At 49.2% G+C, this 13,453-nt stretch overlaps 2 protein-coding genes across 7 annotated transcripts in view; one reads left to right on the plus strand and one right to left on the minus strand.

Moving 5' to 3' along the window:
• Positions 1-212: 212 nt before the first annotated feature.
• GMFG (glia maturation factor gamma) lies at positions 213-5,054 on the minus strand. 2 transcript variants are annotated; one of them, XM_082606828.1, is made up of 7 exons: positions 4,914-5,054; positions 4,433-4,529; positions 4,286-4,335; positions 3,787-3,836; positions 1,101-1,183; positions 549-622; positions 213-375 (listed from the first exon to the last, which is right to left on the minus strand). In XM_082606828.1, exons 1-7 carry the CDS (start codon positions 4,914-4,916, stop codon positions 304-306), a joined length of 429 nt encoding a protein of 142 aa, XP_082462954.1. In that variant the 5' UTR covers positions 4,917-5,054; the 3' UTR covers positions 213-303. The 2 variants fall into 2 exon arrangements, with proteins under 2 accessions (XP_082462954.1, XP_082462955.1); XM_082606829.1 differs by having other exon boundaries at positions 4,433-4,608; positions 4,914-4,997.
• A 6,658-nt stretch (positions 5,055-11,712) lies between these two features.
• Positions 11,713-13,453, plus strand: part of SAMD4B (sterile alpha motif domain containing 4B) — a 37,501-nt gene continuing 35,760 nt past the window's right edge. For 2 of the 5 annotated variants that reach the window (XM_082606820.1, XM_082606825.1), the window contains exon 1: positions 11,713-11,818. The gene's annotated coding sequence lies outside the window, so the exon portion shown is untranslated. The remainder of the gene's footprint in view (positions 11,819-13,453) is intronic. The other 3 variants (XM_082606823.1, XM_082606821.1, XM_082606824.1) reach the window with 2 other exon arrangements.

Below are 13,453 nucleotides of genomic sequence, written 5' to 3' on the forward strand. Positions count from 1 at the left end.
CAATCCCTCTAGGAGACCAGGCCTCCCTCATTTCTCCCTAGGAAATCCTGCAGGCCCCTCCCTTTCTTTCAGAGGAACAGGTACTGTATCCTCCTTTACTCCCAGGCCTCAGCAGGCATCCACTGGATCTGCCTGCCCTCTACTGGCCAAAGGCTGGTACTGCAGGACTGCCACCTTTGGCCCACAGTGAGGAACAGAAACTGAGCCAGAACTGAGGGTCTCTGAGTTCTTGCATTTTAATTTCTTTAAGGTCTCAGATGTTCAGGTCCTAGGGGGCCTGAGTTCAGGTCCCCCGCCCAGAGGTCAGCGAAAGAAAGACAACTTCTCCTGGAGCCAGGCCTCTGTGAGGTCATCAGTGGTGCGGATTTCAAACACCTGGGCAGAGAGAGGGCTCAGTATTATAATGCACTCAGGAACCAAAAACAGTGAGGGCCCTGACCCCCTCCTCCTTCAGACCCAGGAACCCAGATCCCCAGCCCCCTCCTGCCTCAGACCAGGAGTCCAGACTCTCCCTCTCACACTCGGGAGCCTCAGCCCCAGGCCCAGACCTTTGTGAGCTCTGCCGTCTGCACCAGCCTGTTCTTGCTTCCTGCGTACATCATCTGTTGTTCAGGCTTGCAGCCTGTGTGGAAAAGAGAAGGAAGAAGCATAACTGGGGAATGCCAGAGTGTTCTCTAAGGCCCTAGTAATGTCCTGCAGACCCTGGAGTTTTCTAAGAGTCCCAGGAACTGTTCTAAAGAGGTCCCTGGAGGCTATAGTCAGAGTCTCCAGGTTTGTTTGGGGGCTTGAAGTTATTTTAGGGTCCCTGGAGATGGTTTGGGGCCAGACAGGGGTTTCTAGGTAAAAGGAAGAAGTGAGTTTGCTTATACGCCTCAGGACTAAGGAGGATGGGGGCTCTGTGCCTCCACCTCCACCCAATGCCCTCTCAGGACTCACATCACACACACCACACTCTCACACAGGCACCTACACACATGCACACAGTCACACAGTCACCAGCCACAGGCATGCACACACACTTGCACTCAAACACACACGCTTACACACCCTCACACAGAATCTAAGACCACTTTCTCAGGATGCGTAGAGCTGTGTCTTACCCACAGGGCTGGAGAAGATGAAACACAAGGGGTAGGACACTCGGCCATCGGCGTGCGTGTACTTGTAGCTGTAGACCACGAACCTACAGCAGCAAGAGGGAATCCAAACTCAGGACTTGGCCTGGAGCCCAGGCCCAGTGCCCATTACCTGAGACCACAACCTTGAAATCTTGACTGAGTCTGAGAACCTAGGGTTAACAACTGAGACGCAGGGTACTGGCCTCAAACACAATAAATGATTTATTAAATAATAATAAAAATGGATAACTAATAAGAACCTGCTGTATTAAAATTAATTAATTAATTAAATTTTTTAAAAAAGATAACATAGACCTATACATACAGTGTATAAATGTCAGTTTCCCAGTTTTGATACTGCACTATAGTTAGGTAAGATGTAACCATTGGGGGAAACTGGATAAGGGTATTCTATTTGCAACTCTCTGTGAATCTATAATAATTTCAAAAAGTCTTTTTAATAATTAAAATAATAATAATAATAGTAAATGCTAAATAGAACTACCATGTGATCCAGCAATTCCACTGCTAGGTATTTATCAAAGAAAATGAAAACAGTAATTCGAAAAGATATGTGCACCCCCATGTTTATTGCAGCATTATTTATAATAGCCAAGATATGGAAAAAACCTAAGTGTCCATTGATGGATGAATGGATAAAGAAGATGCAGTATACACACATACACACACACACACACACACACACACACATAATGGAATACTATTCAGCCAAAAAAATGAATGAAATCTTGCCATATGCAACATGGATGGATGTTGAGGGCATTACGCTAAGTGAAATAAGTCAGAGAAGGATAAATGTCTTATGATCTCACTTATATGTGGAATTTTAAAAATAAAAACAAAGAAACAAGCCACCAGGTTCATAAATATAGAGAACAGATTAGTGGTTGCCGAAGGTGGAGGTGGGCGAAATGGGTGAAGGGAGTCAAAACGTACAAATTTCCAGTTATTTTATTTCCCATTATTTATTTTAAATAAGTCCTAGGGATGTGACATACAGCATGGTAAGTATAGTTAACAGTGCGGTATTGTATATTTGAAAGTTGCTAAAAGAGTAGATATTAAAAGTCCTCATCGTAAGAAAGAAAATTTTTTTAAACTATGTATGATGACAGATGTTAACTAAATTATGGTGGTGAACAGTTTGTAATACAGTATATACAAATATCAAATCATTATGTTGTACACCTGAAACTAGTATAATATGTCAAATATATCTCAATAAAAAATTTTTTTAAGAAAAAATGGCTTAGGGACTTCCCTTGTGGTCCAGTGGTTAAGACTCTGCCCTTCCACTGCAGGGGTGCGGGTTCCATCCCTGGTCAGGGAACTAAGATCTCACATGCCAAGTGGTGTGGCCAAAATAAATAAATAAATAAGTGCTTATTTGATTCACAACAACCCTATGATGTAAGTACTATTATTATCCCCATACTACAGATGGGAAAATTGAGGCCCAGATAGGTGCAGTCACTTGCCCAAGTTTCTATGGATAGATTTGAACCCAGGAAGTTGGCTGGTAGAGTATAAGTGCTCAACCACTGTGTTTTACTATACAGAGGACTAGAATCAGGGGCTGAGACTAGAGCCAGCTACATAATTTCCCAAGCCCGGTGCAAAATGAAAATGCAGGACCCCTTGTTATAAACACAGGAGAAAGGCTTTTTTCCTTTCTTCTGCAGTCTCTCTCCAGGTTGATCTTTTAAAATTTCCTATTTAAAATCACGCTGTCTTGGGCGTGGGGACACTCACAGAGGGAGTGGAAATGCTTAAAGGTACACCCTGGAACTTGTCATGCAGGGGGTGAGTGCCGACCCTGACCCTGACACTCCCTGGATCTGTAATCAGGTCCCCTGCCTGGGACAGAGGGCAGCAGCCATTGCTGGGCAATGCGGGGAATGGGTAGCTGAGAACCCATCCAGGCTGGAGATATGAGCTGAGGGAGGCTCCAAGCCCCCAGCACATGCTCCATTGTTCCATCACACTTCACACAAAACACGGATTCAAAGATATAACTATAAAGAATTTCAAGACAGCAGGCAGTCGTAGAGCATCAAGCCCTGCATTCAAGGCTCCCTTCTGGGTACAGGGCCCTGTGTGACTGCACTTGTCAGACGCCCAGGATGCTGGTCCTGGCTGAGATCTAGAGCCTGGGATTGAGGCTCAGAGTTGTAGGGCACCCAAAATTCACCCCAGTCGAGATGAAAAATCTAAAGAGACCAGTTTTCACAGAAGTGTCAAAAAGCTCCTCCACACACAAAAGCACCAGTCTCCTCTGGCTTCACACAGGATTCTCCCCAATCATTAAAGGTCAAATAAATCCTTTGCTACTCAAAGTATTCCCAAGTATTGAAAAATAAGGAAATTTTAACTTTTTTTTTAAAGAAGCAAGTGCAATGTTGAGACCAAAAAAAAAGCAAAAAAAAAAAAAAGCAAACTCTAACATTACATATGACTATTCGTGTAAAATTCTGCAATAAAATTTTGGTAAACAAACCAAAAAGTCCTAGGACAGGAACATTTGACTTCAAAGACATAGATCCCGAGCCCATGAATAGGACTGGAACCCAAGCAGTCCCTCAGTCTGTATCCCTATCATCACCCCTCTCCCCATGGCCTAACCTTCCCGTTCCTTCCCCCAGGATACCTGGGCTGTCTCTCTGGCAACTCCATTTTTAGTTCTTCTGGAGAAATATTCTGGGGATGAGGGGAGAGAAAAAAAAAAGACTGCCATTAAATGAACACTTACTGTGTGCCAAGGCACTAGTCCAAGAAATACACATGGATTAACTCATTGACCTCTCCCAAATCCCAGAGGGGTGGGTCTTATTGTTATCCCCATTTTACAGATGAGCAAACTGAAGCCCAGAGGTGTTAAGACACTTTTCTTCTAAACTCACTACAAGGATTAAATGATTGAATCCACAGACAACCCTAAGAGGTAGGGACTGCTATCACCATTTCACAGATGAGGAAAGAGAGACCCATACAGGTGAAGTCTCTCGCCTAGGGTCACAGCTAAGTTGGGACTTGACCTCCGGGTCTTTCTGGCCCCCAGTGCCAGGCTCTTAGCATCAGTCACAGTCGCTTGGGTCTCCCAGTCCCACCCTGCCCTTCTTGGAGGTCCCATCCCCCGATCCCCTCACCTGAAATTCTTCCTCCAGCACCACCATCTGCCGGTCTTTGTCCACCTTCACTGAGGAGGGAGGGCACATGGGGGTTAGAGGCCCCTCCCATCTTCCCCCACTCTTGTCCCCATACCCCATCCTTCCAGGAGGGAAGATGACACTCACTTATTATGGCCGCATTGTCCGTCTCTTTTCGGAAGCGAAATTTCCTCAGCTTTTCCTTTAGCTCTGGGTCCACCTCGCACACCACCAGGGAGTCAGACTGTCAGAGGAGCCCAGCAAGAGCTGAGTCGCCTGGCCTCAGCCCTGCTCCCTTGCCCAAACCTCAGTTTCTCCATCTACTAATGAAGAAGAAGACCCAATAGCCCATAGATTGCCTTTGTGAACATTAGGAAAAGGCTCCTTTCCCTCAGGGCAGATGCTGCCCCTTGCAGAGCAGTGGCTGGACTCGAGTCCTCTCAGCAGGTGCCCTTGGGCAACGCCCAGGGTGGCCCAGGGATTTGCTTGCCTGGGGCTAAACCCGGAACCACAGTCTCTCTTCCCCCAGCCTTGACCTCCCTTCCACAGCCTGACCTTCACCCTGGCGTCCTCCTAGCCCCAGCCCCACTCCAGCCCCTAGCCCTTTCCATACGACCCTGGCCCCAACCATGACTTTTCTGTCCACAGGCCTCTTCTTTCCTGGGTTCCGCTGTCCTCTAGGGGTGGAGACCAGGGCTACAGGGGGCAGGGTGTGGGGTAGGGGAAAGGTTTCATCTAACACCACATCCTGTTTATGCCCATTCTGGGACAACTGTCACAGATGACTCCTCCCCCTCTTTCCTTCCCCTCATCTGCTGGGACCTCCCAGGCTTTGCAGTCACCCAGACCGGGTTCGAATGCTGCCTTACTCTGTAGCCCTAGCTAAGTAACTTCACGCCTCTGATTCAGGATTGTTATGAGGATAAAATAGTTTCACATATCTCCCAGCATGGTGGACACACTCAATACACAGTAGGTAATGATGAGCTTTCTTTTTTTAAAATTTTTATTGGAGTATAGTTGATTTACAATGTTGTGTTAGTTTCAGGGGTATAGCAAAGTGAATCAGTTATACATATACATATATCCACTCTTTTTTAGATTCTTTTCCCGTATAGGTCATTACAGAGTACTGAATAGAGTTCCCTGTGCTTTACAGTAGATCCTTATTACTTATCTATTTTATGTATAGTAGTGTATATATGTCAATCCCAATTTCCCAGTTTATCCCTTCCCCTCCTTTTCCTCACTGGTAACCATAAGTTTGTTTTCTACAACTGTGACTCTATTTCTGTTTTGTAAATAAGGTCATTTGTACCATTTTTTTAGATTCCACCTATAAGTGATATATATTTGTCTTTCTCTGTCTGACTTACTTCACTCAGTATGACAATCTCTAGGTCCATCCATGTTACTGCAAATGACATTATTTTGTTCTTTTTTATGGCTGAGTAATATTCCATTGTATCTATGTACCACATCTTCTTTACCTACTCATCTGTCAATGGACATTAGGTTGCTTCAATGACTTGGCTATTGTAAATAGTGCTGCAATGAACATTGGGGTGCATGTATCTTTTTTTAAAATAAATTTATTTATTTTAGGCTGCATTGGGTCTTCATTGCTGTGCACGGGCTTTCTGTAGTTGCAGCGAGTGGGGGTTACTCTTCGTTGCAGTGCATGGGCTTCTCACTGCGGTGGCTTCTCTTGTTGCAGAGCACAGGCTCTAGGCACGTGGGCTCAGTAGTTGTGGCTCACAGGCTCTAGAGAGCAGGCTCAGTAGTTGTGGCGCACGGTCTTAGTTGCTCTGCAGCATGTGGGATCTTCCCAGACCAGGGCTCGAACCTGTGTCCCTTGCATTGGCAAGCGGATTCTTAACCACTGCACCACCAGAGAAGTCCCTGGGGTGCATGTATCTTTTTGAATTATATTTTTCTTCGGATATATGTGCAGGGATTGCTGGATCATATGGTAGTTCTATATTTAGTTTTTTAAGGAACCTCCATACTGTTCTCCATAATGGTTGTACCAATTTACAGTCCCACCAGCAGTGTAGGAGGGTTCCCTTTTCTCCACACCCTCTCTAGCATTTATTATCTGTAGATTTTTTGATAATGGAATAATGAGCTCTTTAGACCCTCCTCCAGGAAGCCTTCCTGGATTCCCCCCCCCCAATCTGTAATATTTTAATTCCAGAGCTGAAAGGGGGAACTTAGAGATGTTTGCTGGTCAAACTGCCACTTAGTAGGTTGATGGGGAAATGGAGAATAGAGAGAAGATTCCACAGCACCCAAGTAATGGTGAATTTTTTCCTGCAATTATTCAACCTCATGGGCCTTATAATGGCACTACAACAATGGTGTTCCATCCTATCAGTCCAATACCTCCTTTTTTATTAAGAGCATTTTGTATTGCCCCCCCCAGTTCCCATCCTGAAATGAAATTCCTAGATAATGCAACATATACACATAAGTTCTCCCCCAAATCAATATAATGTCCTAATTGTCATATAAAGGAGAAATAAAAGGGAAGTAATTGATCAGAAACCTGTGCATTTCCGGGAGAAAATATAAGCAAACAATAGGGAATTGTTAAAGGATCCAGCCCCATGATGTCTGGCCCACTGTACCGACTTCCCTCCATAGCAGTGGGCAGATCCCACCCTCTCTCACCTCCTCAAGGGCACTGCTGCAGCTGCTCTCCTCCCTGCATCATCAATGTCTTCACCTCTACTGGATCTTTCCCCTCAGCGTACATGCCGTGTTATGTCTTCCATCTAAAAAACTAAAAACCCTGTCTCCCGTCCAGCCATTGCCCATTCATTTCCTTCCCTTTTCAGCAAGACTTCTTGAAAGAACTGTCCACACTCACTGCCTCCAATTTCTCCTCCCAATTCACTCTTCAACTCTCTTCCAGCAGACTCACTCCTGTCTCTCTCCAATGACATACCCTTGTCAGGGCCACCAAGGACATCTGTGGTGCTGGACCTAATGGTCAATTCTCAGTCTTCATCTGCTGTGCCCTGTCAGCTGCATCTGACACCATCCATCACTCCCCATGCCCAAAACACTTTCTTCACTTGGCTTCCAGGATACCACCCTGGCCTGGTTTTCCTCTGGCTCTTCAGGCTGTGCCTGCTCAGACCTTCTTTTTTTTTTTTTTTTTTTTTTTGCGCTACACGGGCCTCTCACTGTTGTGGCCTCTCCCACTGCGGAGCACAGGCTCCGGACGCGCAGGCTCAGCAGCCATGGCTCACGGGCCCAGCCGCTCCGCGGCATGTGGGATCCTCCCGGACTGGGGCACGAACCCGTGTCCCCTGCATCGGCAGGTGGACTCTCAACCACTGCGTCACCAGGGAAGCCCCAGACCTTTTTATTTTTAAATTTTATTAAAGTATAGTTGATTTACAATGTTGTGTTAATTTCTGCTGTACAGCAAAGTGATTCCGTTATACACGTACATACTTTTTTTACATATTCTTTTCCATTTTGGTTATCACAGGATATTGAATATAGTTCCCTGCGCTATACAGTAGGAACTTGTTGTTTATCCATTCTATGTATAATAGTTTGCATCTGCTAACCCCAAACTCCCAATCCATCCCTCTCCCACACCCCTCCAACCACAAGTCTGTTCTCTATGTCTGCGAGTCTGTTTCTGCTTCATAGATAAGTTCATTTGTGTCACATTTTAGATTCCTCATATAAGTGATAACATATGGTATTTGTCTTTCTCTTTCTGACTTAGTATGATAATCTCTAGGTCCATCCATTCATTTGTCGATGGACATTTAGGTTGTCTCCATGCCTTGGCTATTGTAAATAGTGCTGCAAGGGACACTGCAGTGCATGTATCTTCTCGAATTATAGTTTTCTCTAGATATGTGCTTAGGAGTGCGATTGCAGGATCATATGTCAGCCTCCTTTTAACAGTCAGGTGTCCCAGGGGTCAGTCCTCGGTCCCCTTCTCTTTTCCATCCATCTTCCTGTCTTCCTGATAGCATCAGTTTCTTGGTTTTCAAAGGGGTAATACCTTAATTATTTCTCCAGCTGGGCCTCTCCCTGAACTCTAGGCGCTTATATCCAACTGCCAGTGTGACATATCCATCTGCATGTCTTAGAGTCATCCTTGACCCGTCTGTTTCCTCTGACAATGTACCTCAGAAATTGTCAGCTCTGAACTTCAAAATATAACCAGAACTGGTCCACTGCTCCCCTCCACAGCCCATATTCTTCTGCCTGAAATCTCACAGCAGCCTCCTCACTGTTTCTCTGCTCCTGCCCCCCTCTCAACACTCTGTTCTTCATAGGACTGTCAGAGACATCCTAAAACAACCCAAGCCAGGAATTCCCTGGCTGTCCAGTGGTTAGGACTCTGTGCTTCCACTGCGGGGTCACAGGTTCGATCCCTGGTCAGGGGAACTAAGATCCCGCATGCTGCGCAGCGTGGCCAAAAAAAACAAAACAAAACAAAACAAAAAAAACCCAAGCCAGATGACATGCCTGCCCTCTCAAAAACCCTCTCATGGCTCCACTATTATTTGGGTGAAAGCAAAAGTCCTTATAGTGGCCCTAAAAACTCTAAATCATCTGCCACGACCCCTCCTCCATTACCTCTTGGACCTTGTCTTTCAATACTCTCCTCTTTGCTCACTCCTCTCCACCCACACTAGCCCCTTTTTGGTTCTGTGAATGATCCTGTCACTGGGCTTTTGCACTTGCTGGCTCCTCTTTCTGGAACCCTCCTTCCTTCATGGTTCACCCCTTCACTCCTTCAGATTTCTGTTCAAATGTCACCTGATCAAAGGTGCTTTTCCCCATCTAAAACAGTGCCAACCCCATCTCTCAATCCCCTTAGCTTGCTTTTTCTCCATAGAACTTATTACCAAGTTACATTGTAAGTATTTATTTGTTTCTGTCCCCCCAACTAGAAGGTAAGCCTCATGAAGAGAGGGCTTTTTGCCTGCCTCGTTCATTGCTGAATTTTTAGCACTTCGAGTAGTGCCTGGCACATTTTAGGTACTCAAGAAATCTTATTGAATGAATAAATGAACCAGCATCCTTAGAGCACAACCATTCTATATGGTGTGAAAGTTGTTGCTTAAATGGAGGGGGTAATGCTTAGGGTTTGTGATATCCACCCCCCACTCTGTTTTAAAATGGCCTTTCCAGGCTTTCCTGGTGGCGCAGTGGTTAAGAATCCACCTGACAACGCAGGGAACACGGGTTCGAGCCCTGGTCTGGGAAAATTCCCACATGCTGCGAAGCAACTAAGCTCGTGCACCACAACTACTGAGCCTGCGCTCTAGAGCCCGCAAGCCACAACTACTGAGCCCTTGTGCCACAACTACTGAAGCCTGAGCGCCTAGAGCCCGTGCTCCGCGACAAGAGAAGCCACTGCAATGAGAAATCCGCGCCCTGCAACGAAGAGTAGCCCGCGCTCGCCACAACTAGAGAAAGCCCGCGAGCAGCAACGAAGACCCAACGCAGCCAAAAATAAATAAAAATTTTAACTAAAAAAAATTTTTTTAATAACAATAAATAAAATGGCCTTTCCTCACAGCGTCTGAGATGCCATGTTTTCCTGGTTTTCTTCCTCCTCTCTCTGTGGCTGTTCCTTCTCAATCTTTGTTGAGAGTGTCCATTCTTTTGCTCAAACCTTATACGTCTCCTCTTCTCAAGGTTCTGTCCAGTCCTTGTCTCCATTCATCCTTCATACCCTCCGCAGGCTAGGTCACTAACTCCCACAGCTTCAATTACCATCTTTGATCATCCTCAGATCTTGGTTTCCAGCCCCAATTTTTCTCTTAAGCCCCAGACCCAGGGGTGTGGAGCCACCTAAATCCTCATGCTGGGTGGCACACACTGGGCTCAGCATCTTCCTAACCTGCTTCTCCTCTGGGTCTCCTTCTCAGGGAAGCCCCCAATCCCCCCAACCTTCTAGCCAGAGGGCCTCGTCTTGGACTTTTCCCTCCCTACCCCCCTGCGGCCACTCAGTCCCAGAGGAGGTTCCCCGGGCCTCCTGGGCATCCAGCCCTGCCACCCACTCCTCCTCCCCTCCCCACAGTCCCACCCTGGTGCAAACACCCCTCTCCTACCCCAGCTGCCTCCCTGGACCCTCAGCTCCAGTTCTATTTCCTCCAATCCATCTTCCATATAAAAGCCAGAGACATCTTTGCAAACCCCCACTGACTCGCCTTGGCCTGAAGCCCTTCCATGGCTCCTCAGCGTCCTCGGTACAAATCCAAACTCTCTCAAGTGGCCAAACTTTTGGCCGCGGTGAACTCTATGTTCCACTCCGACTGCCTTTCTTTGGGTTCCTCTAACAACCACGCCTCTGTCACCTGACAGCCTTCTGAGTGAGCGCCCCGCTTAGTTCACGCTGATCATCCAGGACAGTGTGCGGAATGAATAGGTTACAACAGTCAGAGCAACAACTCCCACTTATTGAAGGCTTTGCGCCCAGCGCTTTATCGACAATTTTTTAAATTTTTATTTATTTATTTTTGCCTGCATTGGGTCTTCCGTTGCAGTGCGCGGGCTTCTCACTGCGGTGGCTTCTCTTGTTGTGCAGCACAGGCTCTAGGAGCGCGGGCTTCAGTAGTTGTAGCACGCGGGCTCAGTAGTTGTGGCACGTGGGCTCTAGAGCACAGGCTCAGTAGTTGTGGCACACAGGCTTAGCTGCTCCCGGACACGGGCTTAGCTGCTCCCGGACCAGGGCTCGAACCATTACCCCCTGCATTGGCAGGCGGATTCTTAACCACTGCGCCACCAGGGAAGCCCTGCCCAGTGCTTTTAAATGCTTCCTCTCTTTCAATTCCTATCTGAGAGAAGAAGCAACAGGCTCAGAGACGGTTGCGGTGGGAAAGCTGAGACTCCAGCAGCCGGAGCGGTTACTCGCAACCAGGTAGTGAGGTAGTGGCGGGGCCCAGGCCTAGCGCGGAGCGTGCAGGCGGGGCGCACAGCCGGGCCTTGAACGCCAGAATCAGGAATTGTGACTTAGCTCGAGGCCGCTGAGGTAGACGCGCGCGAGACTGCCCCCTGCAGGCCGGGAGGCCCAATCCCAGGCTCCGCCGAGCTCCGCAGGGCCCGTTGCCCGTGGCAACACCGCGCGCGCCCCGCCCCTTCCCCGCCCGCCGGGCCGACTGCTCGTCAGCCGCGCAGCAGGCCAATCCCACTGAGCGGGGGGCGGGCCTCATGGGCCTCGTTCAACCCCCGCGGCCCCTTCTCCGCTGGGACCCCGCCTTTCTCCGCGCACACCTCCCGCCCTTTGGGCTGCCCTCGCAGCCCGTTGGCGGGCGCACCGTTCCTCTCCGCGGCGTCAGCTAATGCCGGCGCGCGGCAGTCCCGTCGGGGCGGGGCCAGGGGCGGTGACGCACGGCGCGATGACGCAGCGCGACGGCGGCGGTGGCGGCGGCGGTGGTCGGTGCGGGAGGAGGGAGGGGAGCTCGCGGGCCGGAGAGGGGGCGACGGCAGTGGCGGAGGCCTGAGGAGGCCCGGGCGGCGGCGGCGGCGGCGGCGGAGGCCGAGGCGGTGAGTGGTGGGCAGGGTCGAGCGGACGCGGGGCGGCGGCGGGTCAGAGCGCGCGGGGCTCACCTCGGGGCGCCCCAGGCCGCGGGCGGCCCCGCCCCCTCAGGGACCCCGGGAGGCGGCAGGCGCGGAGCGCGGGCCTCCGGGGTCCCGACCCTCGAGAGAATCTCCCACACCCATCCCCCGAGTCGCCCTCACAGGCCGCTTCTCGAGCTTCTCTCCGAAATTCTCGCCCCTCCGGGTGGCCGGGGGGCCCGGCAGCAGCCTATCTCGTGACCCCCCAAGGTGTACCTCGGACACCTCCCTGGAGGGCACGCCCACAGACCCCCCGAATCCGCCCGAAGCCCTCTGTACCCTCCCGCGGTGCGAAAGGCTTCCCGAGAGGCCACCCCTGATATTTCCACGTCTGCTCCAGACCCCGTCCTACGCCCCAAAAATCTTCCTCAGAGAACCCCCGTCTGGTCCCAGATCCCCGAACCTCCTCGTCCGTCCAGAAATATTCTCCCGGGGCCACTCCTCATATTCCAACGATATGTGTCAGATATCTTCTCCAGGAACCTCCCTCGTAAGCCCTAAAAATCTCCTTCAGATCAGAGATTCCCCGAAATCCTCTCCAGACCCTGTACATTCCAGAAATCTCCCCCAGCGACCTACTTCGCACATCCCAACAGTCTCCCCCAGACTTCTCACACATCCCAAGAATTTTCCCTCCCACCTACCCCCATACCAGAAATCGCCTTGGAGATTTTCCACTCATAGCCCCCAAATCTCAGAGCCCCTCCCCTTGGAATCCTCCAGAATGCCCCTGATGTCCCCTGAAAATCTTCCTCAGAGACTCTCTGAAATGGCCTCGGATCCTCAAAACTCACTTGGAGCGCCCCCCGCCCGCCGCCGCCAATCCATCTCCCATATACACTCCCCCTTGACATATCCCAAAAGTCATCCATTTGGCCCCTCCCACGGGTCCCAAAAATCTCTCCCAAAGACCTCCTCATGTTTCTCAAATCTCACCACCCTGAAATGCCCTAGAGATCACCCTCAGATACCCCAGAAATCTTCCCCCGAGACCCTCCTCACTTATCCCAAAAATCTCCAGAGCTTCCCTGAAATCTCTGGAGAACTCTTCTTCCACATTCCACAAGTCTCTTCCAAAACCCTTTTTATGTATCCCAAATCTCCTAGTAACCCACACAAAATGTTCCAGAAATTGCTTCCTCAGGATTCCAAAACGTTTCCTCATAGTTTCTCTCTGATATTTTCTAGAATTGCTCATCGAATCCCCCTTTCAAAATCTCTCCTTCTAGACCTACTTTCAGATGAACTTTCCTCCTCACAACCCCTGTAAACCCTAAGACCCTCTCTTTCTTCACGACCCCTCTGAGATGCAGCTTTTCAAGACCTCCTCCTGTCTTCACAGAGACCCCAGCCACCTCCTTGAGCCCTCTGAGATACGCCCTTGAAATCCCTCCCAGAGACCCTTCCAGCACATAGACCCTTGAATCAGCACTTAGAGACCTCCTGCCTTACTAAGAGACTTTTCCTAGATAATTCCCTCCCTGAACTCACCCTCACAGCTTCCCTCAAACCCTCCAGAACCATCTGTAGAAGACCCCCAGCACCAACCGGCTCCTTTTCTTA

This window comes from Mesoplodon mirus, assembly GCF_964341445.2.
Source record: "Mesoplodon mirus genome assembly, chromosome: 19".
Lineage (NCBI taxonomy): Eukaryota > Metazoa > Chordata > Mammalia > Artiodactyla > Ziphiidae > Mesoplodon > Mesoplodon mirus.